At 35.8% G+C, this 24551-nt stretch overlaps 1 protein-coding gene across 1 annotated transcript in view; it reads left to right on the top strand.

Moving 5' to 3' along the window:
* The window catches only part of LOC150106473 (uncharacterized), a 153531-nt gene that overhangs the window by 72842 nt on the left and 56138 nt on the right, over positions 1–24551 (top strand). Inside the window, exon 2 of the mRNA XM_090392465.1 lies at positions 11580–12372. Within this exon, the coding sequence (XP_090248591.1) occupies positions 11871–12372 (502 nt within the window). The 5' untranslated portion in view covers positions 11580–11870. The remainder of the gene's footprint in view (positions 1–11579; positions 12373–24551) is intronic.

Below are 24551 nucleotides of genomic sequence, written 5' to 3'. Positions count from 1 at the left end.
TATAATATGAATAATAAATTAAAAATAATTTTATGCCTATACGTCTTGGTATCGCCGTGCAACTTGGTGCGAGTCAACCTTGTGAGTCATCATGAGTTGGGATAACAAAGCTGACTTCATCCGACGACAACCGAGATTTTGGCGCACATTAAAGAACGCATTTTCGTTAGAAAATATCCAAACATTTTTATCGATGCTTGCCAAAAAAGCAGGGGAGACACACATATTGTGATGCATAATCTATATTACTTTGTTTTTACGTGATAATAATTTTTCATGAGTTTCATTTTCATGCTTGTTTCATATCTTGTACTTTAAATATGTCTGTGTTTTTTTAAGACTGATATAATAAAAATTTATAACTCAAATATTTTTTTCACTTACTATTTTTGCTTAATTAAACGCTTGCGGCCCGATTATTAAAAATAAAAGTTGAATGTAGCCCCGAGTCTGAAAAGGTTGCCGACCGCTGAATTAGACGATTGGTTATTAACTATTCGTCTAATTCCAATATTTCAACATATCCAATTATAATTGGTTTTGTTGACTTGTTTAGGGAAGAGTAATTTGCACAATATCCGACAGGTCTATTACTACCAATTTGACAAATAGTCAATTGGCAATATTATGTTGCGATGTGAAAACGTTTGCGAGATGCAATAAGAAAAAAAAAATTACAAAAGTGAAAGTGGGAAAATGTTTCTATTTTATCAATTCTTTGGCTTCTCCACCATTAGAATGCTCCTGCTCATTCTCCTGCTCAAATGTTTGATAATCACTGAGACTATTTATCTTTCTCACTGATTTGAAGATTTTTCTGAATGAATGAAATTTGAAATCATTGAATGAAGTAAAAAAAAAAAAAAGAAGAAGAAGAAGAAGAAGAACGTTCAGACCAGAAATATAAATATTTCTACTCCGATCGTATTTGCTGTTCCAAGCGAAATATAAACGGGGGAGCGGGATAAAAAGGTAATGTAGGAAATATTTCACAAATAAGAATGTTCGAAAGAAATCCATGAAGACAAACCGCTTATAAATATTAGAAGTGAACGAATAACTGAAAAACCAAAACCTTTTTCGAATTGACGAATATCAGCTTTTCACAGAAGTTAAGAAATTCAATTCAGAAAGCAAATCGTATTTTGCTCGCAGCGTTCCGTTTACTTTCGGTTCACAGCCCGTGGCGGAATGTCAAATTCAATCACGCACCCCAAGCACGAGCATGTAAGGAAATCCTCCTGTTATCCGTATTGTAATTCAAACCGCTGTTTGCCGAATAAGAAAAATATTTTAAGCATTCTTTCAAGAAAAAAAGGAAATTATTATTCCGACTTGAAAGCAAATTATTCAGGTAAATTTCACTGTAAGAAGTCCGCATCGTTCTTCGGATCCCTCCACCTCGTCACATCAAGTGCATTTTCCCATCCCTGTTCCCCTTACCTAATAAACAAATCCTTTTTTCTCCCTCTTCTGTCTTTTCTGTTTTGAGTCCATGGTTGGCCAGTTTACCTTTACCTTAAGACAACGTTGACAGCCTATTTTGAGTACGTTTACTAAATAGACCGATAAGACACATACATCGTTCAGTTGTTCCCAGACGTCAAAGCAGGTCGTTACTGTTGACATACTGTAGTGCCAACTACGCTACGCCACACACACACACACACACACACACACACACACACAAAGTAAGCTGTGTGTGTGTGTACAGTGCCAGACAACGTCAGAGTTCAAACCGTCTCATCTGTAGTAATTCCTCTTTTAAGTTCAAGGTAAACAAGATAACATCTAATAAACTACATGGTGAATTATGAAATAAAATCTAAATGGTCAAGCCATAAGCACACAAGGTTCCTTATTTATGATCAGAAGATAAGTAACTATCGTTGCAACTGTCATAAATAGCTATTTTTTTATCACGTGGTCGTCAATCATAAAACTGAATCGAATATCTGTGATCTAATGTTAGCTCTATCTAATTTATGTGGATTATCTAATCAGCATTGCAATGAACTGCAACAGGCCGTTTGCGATTCTGATAGAAAAACTTCTGTCTAAATGATTAATGTATGTTGAAAGTTCTGCTGATACCAAACTGTTTGAGCCAAGCCTCAGCTAAAACTTCATTGGCTACAGCATTGCCATCCTTTACCCATGGAATTCTCCGCCGAAGTTTCAACATACAATTTTTGTGTGTGTGTGTGGGTGGGTGGGTGGGTGTAGATGAACTGAGTCCTTGACTCTTTATCCGTTCATCTGATTAAGAAAATCTATGAATGGGGTATTATTGAGATAAGGTCTGGTCATGGCGGGGTGATGGCAATAGGCGTGCCTCAGTTATAACCTTCATTGGCTACAGCATTGCCATCCGTTACCCAGGAAAGCTTTCTCTTAAATTAGATACCAGAGTCCACATGAAATATTTTTTTGCTAAATGGGCGAAGCAAAAATGCTTTTCATATCCCCCATTATCTGTAAAGAAAATGTATGGATAGGGTAATATAGAGCTATAAGCTCTGATCATAACAGCAATATAGCCGAGACTCAGTTAAAACTTCACTGGCTACAGTGCTGTCATCCATCACCCTCTCTGGGTACCCATCTTAGTCGCTTTGTACGACATGCATGGGCTACAGTGGGATTTTTCTTATCCGTGCCACCACACGGAACACATAATTTTTTTTTGTTTTTAATTTTATAGTGTGAGAATCATTAACGCCTTATGAAAATATTTTATTTGTAATCTATATAAATGGATTAAAATATACTATTTGATATTTATAGGTGCCATAACATTTTAATTCGTATTTATTGACACTGGTCTCGCAACAGGAATAATTAAAATTAAAAATCCCTCTAAACGAATAACAAGTTTAATATTTACGAAGAGAACCCGTTTAGTTACAAGTAGAAATAAAGCAAAAAAAAAAAAAAATATATATATATATATATAAGCCAGACCGGTTAACTTAGCTATGGCTGAGCAAGATGCTTCAGCTCCTCACTTCTCCGACGGAAATCGAGCCTGGGACACTCCTTCCCGAGGAATATGGTTGCGAAGCGTGCAGCCACTAGGCTAACCGCGGATATATAGAATAGTAAGCTAAAGGGTCACGTGGTAGCACTCAATAGGATAAAAAGCAAAAGGCTACGCCAAGAGATTTGAGTTTGAAGGAAACCCTTTTCTTCAAGGAATAAAATTTCAAACTTGGATGTCTGCTATTGTCTCAAATACATCATCTAGATGATTTCACGCAGGGAGAAATTATTCTAAAGCTTCAAGAATGCTGCAGAATTACAGATGTTGCCAGAAAGTTTTCAATCTTACACAGCGTTGGATCCATTAGCTAGGCAGTGTTTCAAACAATATAACGTGTTCCAGACTTTTGCTAAGAGGTTGTCCTCGATCTACCACGGAGCATGAACACAGATTTTTAGTTATAACAGCAAAACGTAAAAAAAGCAAGACCACAAGTTAGATTGCAAGTGGGTTCCATTCAAGCCCAGTTACGCGGATATTTTCACAAACTGTGGCAACACGTCTGCGACAAGTAGACCTATACGTCTGAAGGCCTGTAGTCTGCGTCTTTTTATTCACAGTTTATCGTGGTGAACGTTTTTAGCGGTGTTGTATCCATAAAAATCGAACACGACACCGATGGGTTAATACATGGGTTAATAATGAGTCTTTTTTTGCACACGAGAGTCGTTTTAGTCTTTACTCCAATTCTAGAGGTGACACTTGATCTGGCGTGAAAGTGATACTGCTTACCATCGTGGGAATGTTCTTGATAGGGATAGATACAGCAGTGCTGGGGTCATGGTGTAGCGAGGCATTATGCTTAATGGACGCACCCAGCTACAAGTGTTGAAAAAAAGGGGCTTTGACTGGCGAACGATATTACAATGAAGTTCTTTAAGTCATGTTCGATTGTTCCTGGAGACCGAAGATATTAATCGAATCGAGTGGCCAGCAGGCTCCACAGATCTCAATCCAATAGAACATGTTTGGGACGCAATAGGGAGAAGCGATTGTTGCTCGAAATTGCCCTCCAGACTCCTTTCCTCCATCAGCGCAATCTGGAGGGGGTTTGTTTCAAGTTCTCCTGAGTCGCTTAGTGCTAACCATGATACGACGTTGTGAGAGCTGCATCACAGTTTAGGTGGACATATTCCATACTGAAATGTCTCTCCGCATATTTTCTGTGAGCACTGTACACTAATTCCTTAACTATGTCCTTCAGAAATTTATAACATTTGCTAAAAACGTATACGAAATTTAAAACACATTTTTGACTAATGTAATTAATTGGTATGCTGGCATAAATTTGTCAAAATTTCTTTGTAGTCGAAAATAGCTCGTTATTAGCTTTTGGACACAAGTATGTGTGTGTGTGTGTGTGTACACTCGACATGTATATCGACTACTCAACGTCAATAATCGATTAGAAACTTGGCGATATAAACCTTGCAAGGTTATTTCATTTGTTGATCTTTATTTTGGGTAGTATTTTTTTTTTAATGTAGAGAAGTATTTTCTATTTATTAGAATAAATATTTTCCTTCAGTCGGTTTTTTTTTTTTTTTAAGAATTATTCATAAATAGAATGATGAGAAACACCACTTTTTTTTTCACAAGTTCTGTCTATAATTAATAATAAGGCAGAGTTTGAAATAAAGTATAAAGTAACGTATGTGAGATTGTAATGTTAAGGAGATTAATGAGTTGCTATATCATGTATTAAAATTGATACTTTTTTTTCATTTTTCATTCCTCTTTATCAATGATTTAAATCAATGATTTCTGTGGTTAGAGAAGCGTTCTACTATTCGTTACGGGTTGGAAATATATATTTAGTACATTGTGAGATTTTTATTTTACTCAAGATTTCGAGGCATATTTTTGAAAGTTTTGCCCTCTTGCAATTCGTTCACCAGTATCTCTATAATATTACTAAATATTGTAGTATTGGAAATTACATATAGAACAATACATATCGCTACTTCCCTTGGAACCTTTGGGAGCCTAGAGCAAACACATAATTGTTCGGTTCACTATTAGCTGGCCCCACGTGCGAAAATCGATAAACATGACTTAGATGTTGAGGGGTAATTATGATATGAGAAAAGAATCAAGAATCTCGTTCTGTGGAAATTTTCGATGACCAGAACTAACTGATCCCTTGAGACAGGTTTTTTCAGCTAAACTTCTTGTTCTCTTATTTCAAACTACCAAACAAACACCTGCTTCTTTTCACACGTGATGCTGCAGCTTTTTGAGTAGTTTTTTTTCCCTTCACTAATCCCCACTTTTAAATTTTGGGCATCTTAATTCTTGAAGATCGTGTTGCATTTGCCTCTAACGAGCCCTTTTAAGCCTTCCAATTTTCTAGGGACTCCGTGTTTGTTTTCGTGTATTTAAATTTAGTCTAAAAGGCTTTTTTATCCTCACTGTTTTAGTACTGGAAACATCCATTCTTCAGAAAAAATGTAATCTTTTCTTTCTATAAAGGCCACAAGTAAGAAAATATTCTAAAAATAATATTTTCATGAGTAAAATTAATCTTTGAAACAACTTGGATGACAAAGATAAAAAATTACTGAAAATGACGGGTTTACTCTCTCTCTCTCTCTCTCTCTCTCTCTCTCTCTCTCTCTCTCTCTCTCTCTCTCTCTGTGTGTGTGTTTGTGTATTCTGAATACAAAGATTTTTTTTAATCTCAGTCAATCAACCTGTTGTCAGTCATAAACATATTGCAAGTCCCTGTTCCTTGAGAATTGTTGTCCTTAATGACTTACAAAATAATTTTGGGTTTTAAATTTTAACTATTGACCATAAATGCCTTAATAATGGGTAATTATGAAATTTAGGTAAGATTTTGTAAAATATTTAAATTTCAGTTTTATCGTTCTGGATAGATTTTGCCAAATAACAATAATTACAGTTTAACATTTATTACCAATAAATTTATCACTGGTTATCCAAGGAATATTGTAATAAGCAAAAGGCAATATGATTGTTTTATACTTTGAATAACATCAATGTAAATTTAAGATCGAAAATCATTAGCATTATTTTATGATTGCTAGAGTGAACATCATAATAATCAATAATCGCAGTCTGAGAAATAAACTTAATCCTGCAAGAACATCTTTCATTTCCCAAGGGATGTAGACTAAATCCTTTTTAGCCTTAACTATTTTGAAATCGATAGGAAGCCAGCTTCGGCCATAGTTGTCTAACTGAGTTTATGGCTACTGATGATTTTGTAAACTACAGGATGAGAGGATGGCAGATAACTACAGTAATCTTGCGTTCCTAAATCCTTACTGATATATTATTGTCTGAAATATTAGCCCTACAGCCAATCTTTGTCAGTTGCAAGATCAAAATCCCGAATTTCCGGGAGTGAAATCTTACTTCCTGGGGTCAAAAATCAAGTAACCTCGGAATTTGACAGAGAAAAGTCTAGAAAACTTATAATCTTTCTTCTGTTGGTTTAAGATTGTCACAAGGTTATAGCTTAAGCAATTGTATAATATAGAGAAGCAGCATTTTAAAAGTATTTAATTTTATATTTATCCACATCTTTTTCTGTTTATTTAATTCGCCAAAAAATAAAAAAGTATTTATTATTATTTTTTTTTTGGTCAATCCAATTACAGTCACCAAAAAAGTAATTTTGTCATATTTAAAGGCATTGTATTTGCCTCTCCGAATGGCCCTTTCAAATGTAATTTATACCGATATTTCGATTATTAGTCAATGTAGAAAATGTTATGGAAAATAAAATTTAATTTGCAAGTTACATTCAATTTTATTATTACTTTTTATTGCAAGTGCTTTTGTGATGCTATTCAAAAGGACACAAGATATTGATTGTGAAGCGATTTATTAAAAGTATTCACATTTCTGAATTTTAAGGTTACGTACAATAGTAAGTGTTATTGCAAAGAAATTTATATTACGCTTTTTCTAAATGTAAAAAAAAAAAAAAGTTTTCTTTTGTAAGATTTAGCCTGTTGCCAATGTCATTTAGGGAGAATTCTGTGGATAAATGCCTTTGACGCTTTCGCAATCCTAATAAAATATCGTGTGTTATGACAAGGAGGAAATCTCCTCTACTCCCCCAGAAATACTGCTTCGTTTTGAAGAGAGATTTCATTTTGAAAGAAAAAAATTGGAAAAATGAAAAAAATGCTTCAATTACAGTAAAGAAAGTCCGAATAAAGATTGTGACGAGTATTCAAAACCACTTATCCGGAAAAGTGGATCCGGAGTGAGAGACTGCGTCGTAAAATCAGAGTAAAACATTTACGCGAAAGTTATTAATTTTCAGTTCAGTAACAGCAACAAATATGATTTTTTGACTTAGGATTCAAAACAAATTATTAGTCAAAAATTAAAGTAAATACTATTAACATTAAAATAACAGGAATGTTAATAATGTAAATTAGTTCTCAATATTCCCTTCCTAATATGTGTTAATTTTGCCTTTGTTTAAGAACGTTTTGAGTAGTCCAAGGTAATAGATCGAGATTTCCGCTCCATAGTCTTTTTTCTTATGAATTTTAGAGGATATTATCTCCACTCTCAGACCAATGGGTTATGGGTGCGCATCCATTTATATCCTGAAAGCTTAGGAAAGTCTTTAGGAGTAGAGGATTTTCGTCCTTTCGCATGAGACCACCAGTCGTGACCTCAACACGAAGCACCCTGTTTTGGTATCTACAATAATATTGCCAAATAGTTTATTTTTTGCCTATCCAGTGTAAGAAAACTGTCTAAATAAATGAACCAGCCATGAATATTTGAGCCTTATAACCTTTGTGGCTGGATGGACCTCAATCCCTTGGATTATAATCCCTTCATCTCTATGAAATGGATTAAATTAATGATAATTTATCGAGCACCTGGCTCACCCATTTTAGGGCAGTGTGGGTGCGTATGTACCGATGAGCAGAGCCGCTTTCGTACGCTTGTGTTTCCAACTACCGTTTTCATCGTAGTTAGATGACTTGACTGAGATGATTAGCTGCTTTGGTGAAATATGTAATGGCAGTATCACGGAGAAATATGTGAATATCAGCGTCTCGGTGCAGGAGAGTATTCCTGAATGAATATTTGAGTCCTTATAAGGACTGGCTTAAAGGGGCGAAGCAAGAATGCTTTTCATCTTCCCCGTTATCTGTAGAGGACAGTGTAGGGATAAGGTGTAATTGAGCTATTCAAGCTCTGATCATGGCAGGAGGGTAACAGCAATAGCCGAGCCTCAGTTAGAACTTCATTGGCTACAGCATTGCCATACATTACCCTCCAAGGGTAATGGAGGGTAATCACCGATGTTTAAGTAAAGGCGAACTCTAAAAATTCGGACGACCACTCCATAGTGGCCTAAAGACCGTCCATTTGTCAGCGTTAGTTCCACTCAGTGACGGGCTCCCCCACCACCGAGCAGAACCGCTCATATTCAGAAGTAAAGCATTCACCGACAAAGCCACTCACCGGGCCGTGCCGGAAAACACTTTCTCCGGAGACTCAAATTGCTCCCTTAAGGCAAAAGCCTTAAGAAAGCGAACTCAAACTCTCGAATCTCTGCGCCCCGGGGGGTAACAGAAACAGCCGAGCCTCAATTAAACTTCATTGGTACAGCATTGTAATGGAGGGTGATACGTAAGTAAAGCCAATCTCTAAAAATTAAGACGATCCCTAGACCACTCAATTGTGGCCGAAAGACCGTCCATCTCAACGTTGGCTCCACTCACTGATGGCCTTCCACTCACCACCACCACCGAGCAGAAACGCTCATATTCCGAAGAAAAGCATTCACCGACAAACCCACTCACCGGCCCGTGCCGGAAAACACTTTCCCCGGAGACTCAAATTGTTCCCTTAAGAGCTCCCAAAGCCCTTGAATTCAAACTCTCGAATCTCTGCGCCCTGGGGGTAACAGCAACAGCCGAGCGTAAGTTAAACTTCATTGGTACAGCATTGCCCTCCAAGGGTAATGGAGGGTAATCACCGCATCTCACGGTCGATTACCATCGGACTCCATGAATATTTGAGTCCTTGTAGTCCTTATAAGGACTGGCTTAAAGGGGCGAAGCTAGAATGCTTTTCAACTTCTTCGTTATCTGCAGAGGACAGTGTAGGGATAAGGTGTTATTGAGCTATTAAAGCTCTGATCATGGCAAGAGGGTAACAGCAATAGCCGAGCCTCAGTTAGAACTTCATTGGCTACAGCATTGCTATCCATTACCCTCCAAGGGTATTAATCACCGACTATGTAAGTAAAGGTGAAATCTCAAAAAATCGGACGATCTCTAGGCCACCCCATAGTGGGCGAAAGACCGTCCTAATCTCAGCGTTGGTTCCACTCAGTGACGGGCTCTCCGACCACTGAGCAGAACCGCTCAAATTCCGAAGAAAATAATTCACCGACAAAGCCCTTCAGCGGGCCGTGCCGGAGAACACTTTCCCCGGAGACTCAAATTGCTCCCTTAAGGCAAAAACCCTAAGAGAGCGAACTCAAAAACTCATCGCCCAAGGGGGTAACAGCAACAGCCGAACCTTAGTTAAACTTCATTGGTACAGCATTGCATTGTTGCCATCCATTATCTCCAAGGGCATTAATGAATCAATCACCGTATGTTTAAGTAAAGGTGATATCTCAAAAATATCGGACGATCTCTAGGCCACTCATTCGTGGGCGAAAGACCATCCAAATCTCCGCATTGGTTCTTCTCAGTGAAACTCGACCACCGAGCAGAACTGCTCATTCCGAAGAAAATAATTCACCGGCAAGTACCCCTCAGCGGGCCGTGCCGGAGAACACTTTCCCCGGTGATTCAATTGCTCCCTTAGGGCAAAACCTAAGAGAGCGAACTCATTTACCCAGGATAACAGCAACAGCCGACCTCAGTTAAACTTCATTGGTTCAGCATTGCCATCCGTTACCCTATATGGGCATCTCATAAAATCAATCACCGACTATGTAAGTAAAGGTGACATCTCAAAAAATCGGACGATCTCTAGGCCACTCCATCGTGGGCGCAAGACCGTCCTTATCTCAGCGTTGGTTCCACTCAGTGACGGGCTCCCCGACCACTGAGCAGAACCGCTCAAATTCCGAGGAAAATAATTCACCGACAAAGCCCCTCAGCGGGCCGTGCCGGAGAACACCTTCCCCGGAGACTCAAAGTGCTCCCTTAAGGCAAAAACCTTAAGAGAGCGAACTCAAAAACTCATCGCCCAAGGGGGTAACAGCAACAGCTGAACCTCAGTTAAACTTCATTGGTACAGCACTGCATTGTTGCCATCCGTTACCCCCAAGGGCATTAATGAATCAATCACTGCATCTCACGGTCGATTCCCAGATCTCCATGAATATTTGAGCCTTATCCTTATATCCTTATAAGGACTGGCTTAAAGGGGCGAAGCAAGAATGCTTTTCATCTTCCCCGTTATCTGTAGACGACAGTGTGTGGATAAGGTGTTATTGAGCAATTAAAGCTCTGATCGTGGCAGGAGGGTAACAGCAATAGCCGACCCTCAGTTAGAGCTTCACTGGCTACAGCATTGCCATCCATTACCCTCCAAGGGTATTGGATTGAATGAATCAGTCACCGCATCTCACGGTCGATAGTTCTATTAACAAATTATAAATATGAATGAAATACAAATTCAAGAGGTGTTCAGTATATTTGTTCATTTATTTTTTTAATTTTTTAAATGTTTTAAGATTTTCAGTTAATTTCATAGAAATTATTAACGTTTAAAATGTTTTTCATTTCTTAAAGAGAAAAATATTTTACTTTCTTTTTTTTTTAATATAAATTTCTTTAACTTTCCCAGCGGCCACAGTATTTTTTTTTAATTTTTATTCTGATATCTTACTAGTTCAAAGTAATTTTAAGAAATTGTAATCCTGTCATAAAAAAAATAAACCTAAACACATTGGACAATGCTAGTATTTATATTTTAAACTCTGCTTGTTGCTATACATATTGTATCATTTGATCTTTGAACACTTACCAGCACAGGCATGCGCTGTCGAAAGATGTTTAAAAGGCCAAACACTTAGTAATAATTTTGGGAACTTATCAAACCAATGAAGGGATGATCGGTCAGTCACTTACCATGATAGGACGGTATTTTTAACTTTAATTCACCGGAAACAAATAGAGATGCAACCTAATTCCTGTATCCAAATTAAAGAGAGGAGGCGATTCTACCGGCAATCATCATTCAGTCAGTTTGAGTGAAATAACTCGAGGTTATTATTAGATTTCAACAAACAAAGCATGCCTAGTTACAGGAAGAACATATCAGACAGTTTATATGACGTCTAGTTTGTCGCACGACCTTGGTTATTGTCGGAGTTCAAATGGCAAATTGGCCTAACCCATGGGTGGACCAGGAAGGCGAGTCACTGATAATTAGGAAGTCGCGACGTCCTCGGATATGATACGAGACTGACTAATTTTCTCTTCAACATCCTGACGCTGTTCATTAGTTGTTCACTTGCGTACATCTAAACCGATGACATTCATTCTTTCTTTTCTTTTTTTCGCAGGCTGCCCCAGTCAACTCGAATCCAGATGTTGAAGCATGCAGTCATACCAGCGGCATCTTCAGTGACAAGAAGCCACTGATAGCTATTTAAACCAAGACATCTGAAACTCTCACGTAATAACCTGTTTAGGCACAGTGGGTGGGAGGATTCGCAAGGGGGGGAAACACGAATTCTTCGTGTTTCTGAAACGAAAAAGAAATAAAATGAAAAAAAGGAAATGACGTTTCGTTGGATGCGCTTACAGTCTTAATCGCACGGTTTCTGACTCCATTGGAATATTTTTCTGTAACCATGGCAACTCCGTCAAACTCCAGGCCCCGCAGCAAGAAGAAATCTTCTCAACTGTGCAATCAACCCCAGGCCAACAATCTATGGTCCGTGTGGTACTGTGTTATGGCGCTTGCCTTTCAAATCTACATCATCGCCAACAGTATACAGAGTTTCACCCGTTATATTACTCTCCCCTGGCCAGCCCCTGATCAGCCCTATCTGGAATTAAATGCATATGTTGGCTTTGTGGGAGCTTCTGTAGTGATCATACCATTTTTTATCGCAGCAGGAATGTTGAAGGTTGGTAATCACTCCAATGATGGATATAAGTTGGGATCGGAGCAACCAGATATGGCAGTCTATCAGAATGTGAAGATCAGAAGGTGTGCTCGGTGGTTAAAGGTCATGTGGCGGCATGGAGGACCGACAGCTCCCTTCTTGCACGTGGCTTCAGCTTTTTGTCTTCTAATGCCAAGAGTATTCATCCAGGCTCAACTAATCAAGCATGGGTTTCTCAGTAAAGGTAAGTTTTTTATTTTTATTTTTTAACTTTCAGAAAGATAAAGATTTAACTTCCCTCGATAACTTAATGCAATACAATGAAAGGTGTTTTAAAATGAATGCTGTTAAATGAACAACAATAATGTAAGTCTTGATTTGCGTCTATAATTTTTGTAGACTTTGATTTTCCTCTGGAGAATAACTTGCATCTGGAAAACAGAAGATTTCGTAAAAAGAAAATATTTCTTTACCAAATAAAGAATCACAGCAGGTGAAGAACCTTTTGCGATGAAGTCAATAAAGAAATTTTTATTTCTGTCTTCGAGTAGCTTGCAGGGGAAAAGTCTTCTTATGTAATAAGTTCTATCCCTAAATCTAAATGTTTGCATAGTCCGAAAAGCCGAAATAACTACGGAGAATTAAGAACAGACTTTCCAGATTTTCGTGGAAATAAGTACATTTATAAGAATTGCCATTTAGCTCCAACTCCTGGAGTTATTTTTGTTAGAAATAGCCTACGAGCCAAACCATCACAGCGGAAAGAACGGGCGAGAAGCTCGTTAAAAAAAAAAAAAAAAAAATCATTGCAAACTAAATGACACGCGGGTTATTTCGCAAGTTATACTATTATTTTTGCGTATTCTGATGTTTTTCCATTGATATATACATTATTAAACAAATATTTATTAGTAGTACATTGTAGAAATATTTCTGTTAAAATTAAAATTTTGACAGAAATATTAACGTTATAGCTTATGAAAAAAAAAAAAAAACTGTAGTACTTCTCTAAGCTAGTCAAACTTTTCACACTTCACGGGATATGACGTCACGATAACCCCACCTAACTGATGTGTCATGAAACGTGACTACAAGTCACGCGCCATGTAACGCTACGTATGAAGTAATCGATCTGTGCACGACAAAGAAATTCGACATGAGTTTTTATGGGTATGGGAAAGATGTTTAAGTATTGACCCGCTGAAGGAATCACTACGATGGTGTCTTCATCTGAATTAAATCCATAAAGATAAAGATTTAACATAAAAAAAGAAGACAAACTTCGTATGTTTCGTTGCAAATATCTTGGCCTTAGAAATCAAAGTTAATGAAGTCTAAGTTAATGAAGATTATAATAAGCCCTTTGCAGTTAACAAATTCGGGAAATATTTCCTGATAAAATTAGAAATTTTAAATTGCCTTGAAAGTGCGATTGACGTCAGAATAATAATAAAAGCAGAAAGACTATTTCGACTGGGTAGTTTAGATTATGTTATGATTTCTTAGTGAAGAAATTTTCAGAAATAATGAGACGTGTAATTTTATTTATAATTTAAGATTTATTAAAACTATAATAATTAAATTTATATAATAAAATAAATTGATTTTTTTTAAATAAAAATTGGGTAATTTTGAAATTTTTATTAATAATTTTGATAAAATTCCTTACACCATTTCCTTTTCAGTATGATATTATTTATTAATTCATGATAAAAGTTCAATGATGGAAATAATGGCAATTTATCATATATACTTGTTAAGGATAATGATATAATAATTGCGGAATGATAGAAATATATGTTAATCCATCACTAACAAAGTTGAAATCAAAAAATTTCCAAATTTACAAGAAGCTTATCATAATATAACCTTCAACATCGGAGTTTGCCTTGGATGGTACTACTTAAAGGACATGGGCTCTTCCCAGGTCTAGAGTATGTATTTCTCTTTAATTAGTGCTTTTAGGTTTCACTTACCTAACAGTCAGTAAATTTATGGATTAAACATAGAGCAGGTTTTCCGAACTATGTAAAAAATTAACAAAACGGAAAAAAGAACCTCAACCTCACTGTACTATTGGAAAAAAAAACTTTCGTGAGTGGGAATCGTACATTACATAAAATAAATAATGAAATGATTTGATAATAAATCTTGTTTAGAAATTAATAGCATCAGTTAATAAATTTATTAACGGATGATAAAAAGAAGACGTTTAAATAAATAAATGTTGGAAATAATCAGACATTTTTTTTTCTGTATTTTTTTAAAATTTTATATAATATTAGAAATATTTGAGATTTTTTAAATCCTTTGTTTTTATGTAGCTAGTTTAGATCAATGGTTTCACTTATATATGTTCATTATATATACTGTGGCAAAATTTATCTGTTTGAAATGAAGTAGAAGGTAGTACTTTATGTTTCGTTGGGTAAATAATATTCTACTTTTTACCTAAGAAAGAAAATTCAAATTAAATCTTTCCTATGTATCATGCTTCACCTTTTTTTTTTTGCATGAAGTTTTCGTTTTTACAACTAAAGCTAAAACAAATCTCGGTTTAAACAGTATATCATTTCAGCTATCTGTAAACATTACTCATAACTAATAAAAAGTGCGTACTCGTATTCTTCGTTTAAATTACCTTGTCTTCAAATTTAAAACTAAAGGACTGATACACTCGTGATCTACAGATAGCGTGCGTAGGCTATGTATAAGGACATAATATGGAATCAATAACACGACCTATATATCCACCAAATTTCATTACTCTATGCTTTGGAAATGAGCCACGTCTTCACTTTTCATAAGAAGCGGGGGGGGGGAGAACAATCCACATGTTGTTATCGAGTCCACTGAAGAGCTTCTAGATGTGACTGTAGAACTGTAATCCACATTTTTTGGTTATCATTTGTACTTAAAGTGATTACTCATTTCATTATTATTTTTTTAATTATACACTAATTAAGCAAAACTGATTTTTTTTTTTTTTTTGAAAATTTATTAATAGCTCGTTTCTTTAGTTATATAGAAATGAACTGAAAGTTTGTACATGTATATAAAAGCTCTCTCTGATGTTTCAATCTTAAATTTACTGGAGTCTGCATTTAATGTGCGCCACTGAGGAAAGAGCTAAAACATGAACACCGAATCTGTTTACATTCGAATGTTATAATACTTCATCCTGTTCACTGCCATTAAAGTTCTAATCTCGGCAACATTTTACGGCTTTTAGAAAAAGCCCGCATTTAATTTCATCCCGCTATAAACCCATCATCACTTCCACCATCTCGGTCATATTTATGGAACTCCTCTGGGCTCATTTAAAATGCTGTCACGACAGCATCTATGATCCCGAGGAATATTATGGGAATCTAAGACAACATTTTTTAATGGTTGTGATCGTTGAAGCTGTTGATGTAGCCAGAAATACAAAGAAGTCTTTTAGTGCTCATTCACACTTTATTGCAGCTAGTAACAAGGGCCAGATTTTTTTTACTGTCCGTTGATGGAACCATTTTACGGAAAAGCAAACTAACTTTAAATTATAAGTGCGAGGAGGAGGACAGCACATCTAATGAGATCTGAAGAATGTAGAACGTTTTAATCCTACCCAGAAATGTGAGGAGAGAGAATGAACTTTGCTAATGTTGGGTGTCAACAACACGCCTGGATTGCTTACCAACGGCAGCCAATTTTCAATGTTATTTTTATCCGTAACCTTCTGTTTTTACTCTTTTTTTCCATTTTTACAGGAAACAAAGAGAAAATGGCTTCTTATGTCACAAGTAATAATAAATGACCTTTCATCCTCCGCTAGCAGTGCACCTTCCAATGAAACATGGTGTGAACTAATTGTTTGGTCATGTCATCGGCTAGACTCTGTGATTAATGTCGTTTTTTTTTTTTTTTTTTTTTTTTTTTTTTTTGTTAGTGCTCTCCTCTTGCCAGCAAATAATTATAAATTGTAAGCTGTGGCAAGTTATCAGTAATTATTTTGAGCTTGACAGACCTTTGATGGCATTGGTGGAAGGACGGAAACAAATTACGGGTGGAATTTTGAGACAAATGGAAACGGAATTAAAAATGGAGATATTTCCTTTTATTATTTCTGTATTCTAGCGAATGATTTTGGAGAAATTAAAAATAATAATGATAAACGCTGCATAGTTAAATACAGTTATGCTCTTGTAAATATTTGAACTATGCACATGAGTATAACAGAATTTGCATAATATATGAAAAGTGAAATAAAAAAAAAAGTAAACTACATGTTCATCTGCAAGTGTGATCGAGATCGAGTGCTGTTTCGAGTTAAATGAAGCTCGTCAGCGAACTGCTTCATAAGATAGTTAAGCATCTATGAGGGATCACCCATCAATTGCATAACTTGAGGGAGATGGGTATAATTTTGTACCAAAGGAAGGGGAAATCTCAAAATGTTATGTAACACAATTCTTTTTTTCTCTCAATTTCAAAAAAAAAATATTTCTAACATCTATTTTTGTAATACAATCCAGGAACTCATAAATCTGCACCAATGAGGCAATTAACAGTATCATGTGAGAATGAACGGTCCTTATATCTATTATTAATAATAAAAATAAATGTGTGTCCTTTCTTCAGCTCATATGTGTATCGTTGGAAGAAGAGTAAAAAACGATGGCAATTATTGTGCAGAAGGGAAAATGATATATAGTAATGCCACCATCACAATGAACTGATATGATCCGTGTAATGAAAAATCTGTGATAAACTTCATGCTGCCATTGCAGTATATTCTCATCAATTGAGATAAATGTGATTCATTCTTCATTAGTTTCGTAACAATTTTTATCTACCTGTCATCTGAGAAATATAATTAAGAAATAATATTTTCTGTTAATTGCAAGTTTTAAGTTATTAAGATGAAAGTCTTGTTATTAAATAAAATAAAATTATTAATAGTCCTCTAGTACTAATAATAATTACCAAATTTATAATGATAAAATCAGTCATTAAGATATTGTCGTAGCAGTCGCATTTTATGAAATGCATGATTTAATATTCATATGAAAGTATTAAGGGCACAGTCTTTTGTGAATTTATTATATGCAGAATTGTTTATAAAAAAGGTGCAGAACATTTTTTTAAAAAAATATTCTATATAATAAAAAGAAAAACTTTAAAAGTTCTTGTTTTTTCTTAACTCTAGACTATCTGTGCCGTATACCATGATAATAATCCAAAAGTATATTGGGAGTGGTGGAAAACAATTGGATCGAAACAAAGGACAGGAAGAAGTGCTGTACAAATAACTCGTAATCTCTGTTTCTCAAACAAAATCAGAAATGGCAAATCGCCTGCATATAAGACAAAACGGATTCACTAACAAGCTCGCGCACTGTCTTATCTCTTTTTCTCCGAGTATTGTTTTCAACCTGAGGCATAAAATTGAGTCAAATAAGTACGACCGGAATCCATTCAAAAAAGAGAAAACAATAATATTGACTTTCCCTCTTTCTTTTTTTTTTTTTTTTTTTTTTTTATGTCGAAATGCCTCGCGCTCTTCGTACATCCCACTCTGACTCATAGTTAGCAGAGTGCATTTTCCAACAAACGGTTTTGAACGTCTCATCAGATACGTGCACTCGGTCTGGTAGGAAGTTGATTATCCAAACCTTACTGGGAATCCGCAATGACTGTTATCTCTTATTGCCAGGTACAGGGTGTCAAAGATAAAGGTTTTTCGCATTGCTTAGTTTACGGAAGCCGTCAATGCTTTCCGTAACTCGCCAGTCTTTTGAAATAAGGACCCTCCCCTCATCCCTGTTAAGGATGAGAATATCACAAATCGATCCTGCAACTGCTTCTCTCTCTGACATAGTAAGTATCATTGAAATGCGGCATTAGCTTATAATCTATAAACGTTTGCGGTTGGGACATACGTTGGTGGTGCAGTTGCTAGGCGTGTGTTAGTCTAATTCACTCTTTACCATCGACAATCTGTGATTGATTGTTAAGGCCCGTTTTGTTTATTATAGGGTTTCTTAGCAACGGTTTTTGTTTACTTTAGGTACCTGGATTTTGTAGTAGTTGGAATTTCTACTCATCTTCATTAGAAAAAAATTCGTTAAATTAGCAAGAACGATGTTTTTCTATTTCGATTTTACAAAAATATTATTGTAGTTTGTATAAAATACATATCAATTTTTTTTTCACTCGAAGTATTTCTCCATGTTTTGATTTTGTAATAATCACGAAAGATAAAGTTGTTTTAATGAGGTCTTCTAAAACTCAATGATGTAACAATTCAAGAGAACTGATTTCTTAGTCTCTTTCACTCAGGATGTTAAAATAAATTTTTAAATATCAAGTACGTTCGTTTCCCATTGCAATTATGCCTTTGATTTGTTTCATTATGAGAACAAAACTCATGAACGAGAATTTCTCACTGATTTAATATTTTACTATTTAGTATTTAAAAAAAAAGACACAAAGACACAAACTTCCAAAAAAACAAAAACGCATTCTGTTTTACACAAATCGTTTGTTTTTAGGCAAACAATGAAAGCGCCCTCTGTCGCAGATTCTCGTGATAATGAGAGAATGTAATAAAATCCGTTAAGGCTAATGTCGTATGATGCATGTATAATAGATTATTTAAAGCTCGTGTAATATTTGAATATTTTATTCATTTATTGAAGAATTTAAGAGAATATAGGAAACCTTACCACATAATTGTAAAGCAAGTCTGTCCCACTATATTCTAAATTGCAACGGAATTTTTTTCGTTTTTTTGTGTTTTACCAACCGTGAAAAAGAAAAGTAAGAGAGTTAAACATCCCTAAAATAAAGTAGAGAAAAATCCTAGGTTGAAAGGTTCAAATCATTTTTCCTCTCGACCTTCCGGACATTATACATTACCTAATAGCGAACTACACCGGATGTCAACATCGATAAGAAATCACGTGCAATCGACCGACCCTTTGCTCTTATGAACGCCGTCATGAATTTCATAACAAATCCTTTTGGGTGCTTTTCTACTGCTGGTGATTTATCCTGGTCACGTCTGCATCACTTCAAGACATTGTGAACTGAAGCCCAACGTTCAATAGGTCTATTACTGGAGGGGGAATGTGCAAGCACGTGTCAGAACCATTTTGTAGCCATGGAAACGGAACCATTAGAAAACGGGATCGTTTAAAGGGGAAGAATCCCTATTAAGACTGTAGAAGAGTGATTGACTCGTAAGCGCTAAGGGGATGGGGGGGAAGGAAAAAGAAATTTAAAGAACCTTCCAGTATTTGGGGAATGTATGAAAGGAACAAAGACCAGACGAGAAATCCTCGTACGAGGAGTGTATTAGACAGGGAGGGGAAACTCTACGGCACGTGCCAGCTTAATCATTACCGAGTAAATGTGGAAATAAATATAAAAATGCTGAGTGCAGGTCACAGAGATGCTTTAAAGTGTGCTAACGTGTTTGCTTTTCATCTTATAGCATTAGTGTCTGCGGCACAGTGGAAGTGAATCTCCCCCCATCGGGTTCTCTTTCACGCTAGAGAACACCGTCATACTTCTTAGAGCAATCTTTTTTTATTTCCTCTTTTCTCTCTCTCTCTCTCTCTCTCTCTCTCAACGGAAGGTTTGTACACGAGGGATGGTGGAATGTCAACATAACGACATCCACTGACATGTAAGTGGAGTTTTAAATAGACAGGTGGAAGGTTTGAAGATTGGCAGACGAGAAGAATGGAAATCTTTGGTATTTGCTCTGTGAATGTTTGCTTTTGTGTGAGGCTGGACTTGATGATGTAAACAGAATGAAGAACTTGCTTTCTACAGGATATTCAAAATTTCAAGGTGCCTTCTTCTTCTTCTAGAATTCACTGAGACTATTAAGCAGCAAATTACTGAAATTAAACACTGTGATTTGGTCCGGTTTATGTTATAGTCCTAGAGATCGTATATCTTCCTTTTATTAGTGCATTGATAATAAAAGGAGGTTTCACTGGTCTGATAGCGAACTAGTTGGTTCTCTTCAGAGGCCAGCCAGAAACCTTAAGAGAGCAAAATTCTTTTTAATCTTCTTAATTTTTAGAGAGGACTTTACTTAAAAATCGCCCCACTGTAGCCCATGCATGTCGTACGAGGCGACTAAAAGGGATATCCAGGGAGGGTAATGGATGGCAATGCTGTAGCCAATGAATTTTTAACTGAGGCTTGGCTGTTGCTGTTACCTTCCTGCCATGATCAGAGCTTATAGCGCTATATTACCTCATCCATACATTTTCTTCTACAGATAACGAGGAATATGAAAAGCATTCTTGCTTCACCCATCTAGCCAAAAAAATAAATAAATAAATAAATAATAATAATAATAAATAAATAAATAATAAAAGTTATTCAATTTAATACAATTGAATAATAATTGAAATTGAAATAGGATGTAGACAGTCTGACATTTTATATATAATATAATTAGTGTTATGGACATTAGGGATTATAATCATAACTATTTATTGGGATATGGATATTTTTAAGTAATATAATGACAATGTTTAAAAGAAAAATTCTTTAAGTATATTAATATTAATAAACAAACATCATAAAAAATAAATAAAAAACATAACCTCTGTGAATTCTCTAACGTTAGAGGTAGCAACGACATCTATAAGAAGGAAAAGCTGTACAATGCTTTCAACATACGACTGGCATTGTTAAACAAAAAAAGTTTGTTCAAAACAGCTGAAGGCTGTAGCTAAACACTGTTTACTAAAATGAGAAGGCATCAATGAATCAATATATGGTTTCCAAAGACCCGAACATATTTTTTTAAAAAAGATAACCTTTAAAGCTTTTTCATTCACTAGTATTGCTTTCTTTGGATCAAATATTATTTTTTTCTTCTAATTTAGCTATAAAAGTATTTAACTTTTTTCAAACGAAGCAAAAATCTCAGTTATATAAAGGACGTCTTTCCTTCATACTCTAAGCAGAAAAGTGTATATAAAAAAAAAGTAGTTTAAAGTAAGGTTTGTGGTTGCTCCAATTATTAATGACGACGCTAGTGTTGTGTACGTCAGGTTGAGCTGGACTTTTTATCTACCGATCGATGTCACCTGATTAACTCCGTAAAGACCGACGACTCTTGATACATGTTAGGCAAAGTTTTTGCAGCATTTTTGGAAACTGAAAGTAGGTTAATTATCAGTTTTCTTTTTCTTCCCCACCCCTTCTTTCGATCAATTTTACCCAATCGTTTAACCTGCTACAAGCTCCTACCGTGTAACACCTTAGGCCAAACGAGGTAAAAAAAAGTTGAATGTCTAATGAAAGCACACACACACACACACACCAGGAATCAAATTGCTGTATAACACCCCAAGAAAAATCTTAAGAAAACCTGATTTATTTTACTGTGAAGTGATTTTAATTATTGTCGCATCCTTAGTGGAAGATCGTAAACATCTTGAAAAATAAAATGAAATAAAATAGTAGGCTGTTGATTATTTCCTCTGGGTCTTTTAAAGTTTTATTGTATGCCATGTTCCTCCCCATCCCCCGATAAATGGTGGCTAAACTAACTCACGAAAACTGGGAAACAAATTCCCCTTCATCGGTGTGCATTGTACATGTAAACTCTGTACCAACCTTCGGCAATGAAGTCAAATTATTTCTCTCAGTTGCGTGCATGTGTATTCAATCAACTTTAATAGCGTCTTTCAGAAGCAGCGGACGACCTTATAAATGCTCTGAATAACACAAGAGGCAAACTCGCAGTGTGGCCGTGATGCAGCGAGAAACAACGGCCCTGCTACTTTGCGTAGGAATTTTTGATGGAGTTTGCTAGCAAACGAAGTATTCCTAAGGGCGACTTGTTTCACGCCCTGGCAGTTCAAGGGGGATGGAAGAGAACTCTAAAAATGTCGCCAGGGAATACAGAGGCCTTCCAATCTATTGGTATGGCGTGCTCAAGTCTATTCCGTGGAACTTCAAATCTTGATCCGCCTGTGGGGTCTCAAGTAGGGGACAGCAAGGCAATCAATCAATGTTTTTATTCTCTTCGTGCAGTACTCGGCGTTGTTTTAATCGAAAAGTGACATCCTCCTGCAGAAGTAGGTCTTCTACTACACATCTAGACGTGGTAGTCCATCTCTAACATGTTACCAGACAGATCTCCGACCTGTATTGATTCTTGGCTTAAATACTTGCCTCAAACTGATGGGAAGGTCAGTACGCGTTATCCATCATCGCCATACTTTACCAGCAGTTACAAAATGTAAAAGAATCCTTTATCATACGGGTAGTTTGCAAATTTAACATTAATGGTTAATGAGACAATTGTTTCAGTAATTCCTAAGACAATGAGGAACTGCTAATATTTTTAGCAGTTCATCATTCTTTCGATTTCCTTCTCAGATCAGTTTGCTACCCAAACATTTTCAGTAAATGTAGGATTGACTAAAATAGTTCGCTTAGAACGAGAACAAAAATAAATAATTGTAGATAAAAAAAAATCATTTTCTTAGCTACAAGAATACGATCTAGAAATCTATCACGTTGAGAATCATTGGATACTTCTTGAGCCAACTTACATGCTTTTACTATTAACTTTCAGAGGGAAGTATTATTTTTCTACAGCATGTCTAGCAAAATTACGAGTCCATATGTATCCCAGAAATTTATGTATAGTTCATGAAAAGATTTTTTTTTCATATGCATCCAAGATGGAGATATGAAAGTCTAATGATTTTTGATACGTAAGTTTTATTCAGTTCGTTCTTACGGTTTTTTTTTTTTTTTTGTTAATAGTTGATTGAATCTATTTTGAATACCGTGAGAACGAAAGAAAGCGTGATAGAAGAAAGTGTGATAGAACGAAAGCGTGATAGAAGAATGAAAAAAAAAATAATGTGAAAAGATGATTTAAACTGTGACAGATGTTTTAAAGCCTTTAATAGTTAAGCCGTTTTCTAAAGCTGGACCACGAATGTAATATATGCCTGCTAACCTTTGTTATACCACAAAGCATTCAATCTGAATTTATAGTTTATTGTGGTAAAGGTTTGAAAATCATAAATAGTGCTTGAGCGTAGTTAATCTCATATGTAAGGAAAAAACTATAGTACTGCTCAAAATTCAGCGAAAATTGATATTCTTGGCAAACAAAATAATAAAATAATAATGTCAGCCAAGTAGCCACTTGTAAATTCCAGCGCTAACCTTCTCCTCTTCTTTACAGTATTTTGCTCATACTTTTTACATACAAGATGTGTTTTTAATGGCAGGGCACTTATTTTTCTAATTGAAACAAGCAGTCAAGGAATAAATTATCCAAATCGGTTAAGCGATGCAAAAACTATTAGCGGTGAGCGAGACATTTTATTTTGTTCGTACTCATTTGGTCCGAACACTGAGCGTTGCAACTTCATTTTAATCCGATTCAGTTGCATTTTTCAGACGACCAGAAGCAAACTTAGAATCAGCCATATTCTAAAATGATCAAAATCATTTGACTCCCATCCCTCTTCCTTCTACGACTCCTTCTCACTTTTCTCCAGTTGGGTTGAAATTCTTAGAGAAGTATACATCTACAATATATATTCCTTCCAAAAGGTTCTGACGGTTCCTCAGTAGCAGCAGTGTCCTGAGCAAAACTGTTTATGAAATGATATGCCTTGAAGTCAGCAATTTAGAAATGGCTAATAGGTATTTATGAAAGGGAACAAAGTCATGTATAGAATCGCACAAAGCGTCTATAATTAGGAATAACATTGTGTTTATTTCGTTGTACAAACAACACGACTCTTCTATACTTCTGGTTGTTTTTTTTAAAATAATTATATCATATAATCGAGACTGTAAAGCGGAACATAACCTGTTTTTTTAGCTATATGTGTTCTTTTTTTAATGGATAAACCTACTACCTCCATATGAGAGGTAGTAGGTTTATCCATGGTTAGCTCACTTTCAATTAAAGGTCCTTATAAATATTCCTAGGATGGGATTCGAAGATTTCCAAATCAAGGTGCATGGTTTTTCCGACTGTACTACGGCGTTCGCACTTTTAAGCGAAGTCAAATAGTCATGTGACCTATGAATCAAGCCTGCGGTGAGCAAAGTAAAATGTCATGAATAATGACTGAATCTTTCATCCTTTTATTTTTGTATGAAATCAAAGTTTTGTTCCAAATTCCAGTCTTAATCCCTGAGAAGATTACAATTTTCTACACTGCTAAAATCAAACCCCAAGAGTCGAATCCTTCAATCCGATTCTGTATAAAACTTTCGCCCAAATATTATTGCCATCAACGATCGCATCACGTTTCTGCCATTATCCCATATATACACGTCTCGCTTGCTTTTTCTTTCGTCTACATAAGAAGTTGATAACCTCAAAGCACTGTTCGACCTTCCTTTTTCAGACGCTGCTGAGGATAT

This window comes from Typopeltis vanoorti, chromosome 5, assembly GCF_054136105.1.
Source record: "Typopeltis vanoorti isolate ZY-2024b chromosome 5, IOZ_Tvanoo_1.0, whole genome shotgun sequence".
Classification (NCBI taxonomy): domain Eukaryota; kingdom Metazoa; phylum Arthropoda; class Arachnida; order Uropygi; family Thelyphonidae; genus Typopeltis; species Typopeltis vanoorti.
The sequence above is the reverse complement of the archived record's forward strand: the minus strand, read 5'-3'. Positions and strand labels throughout refer to the sequence as shown.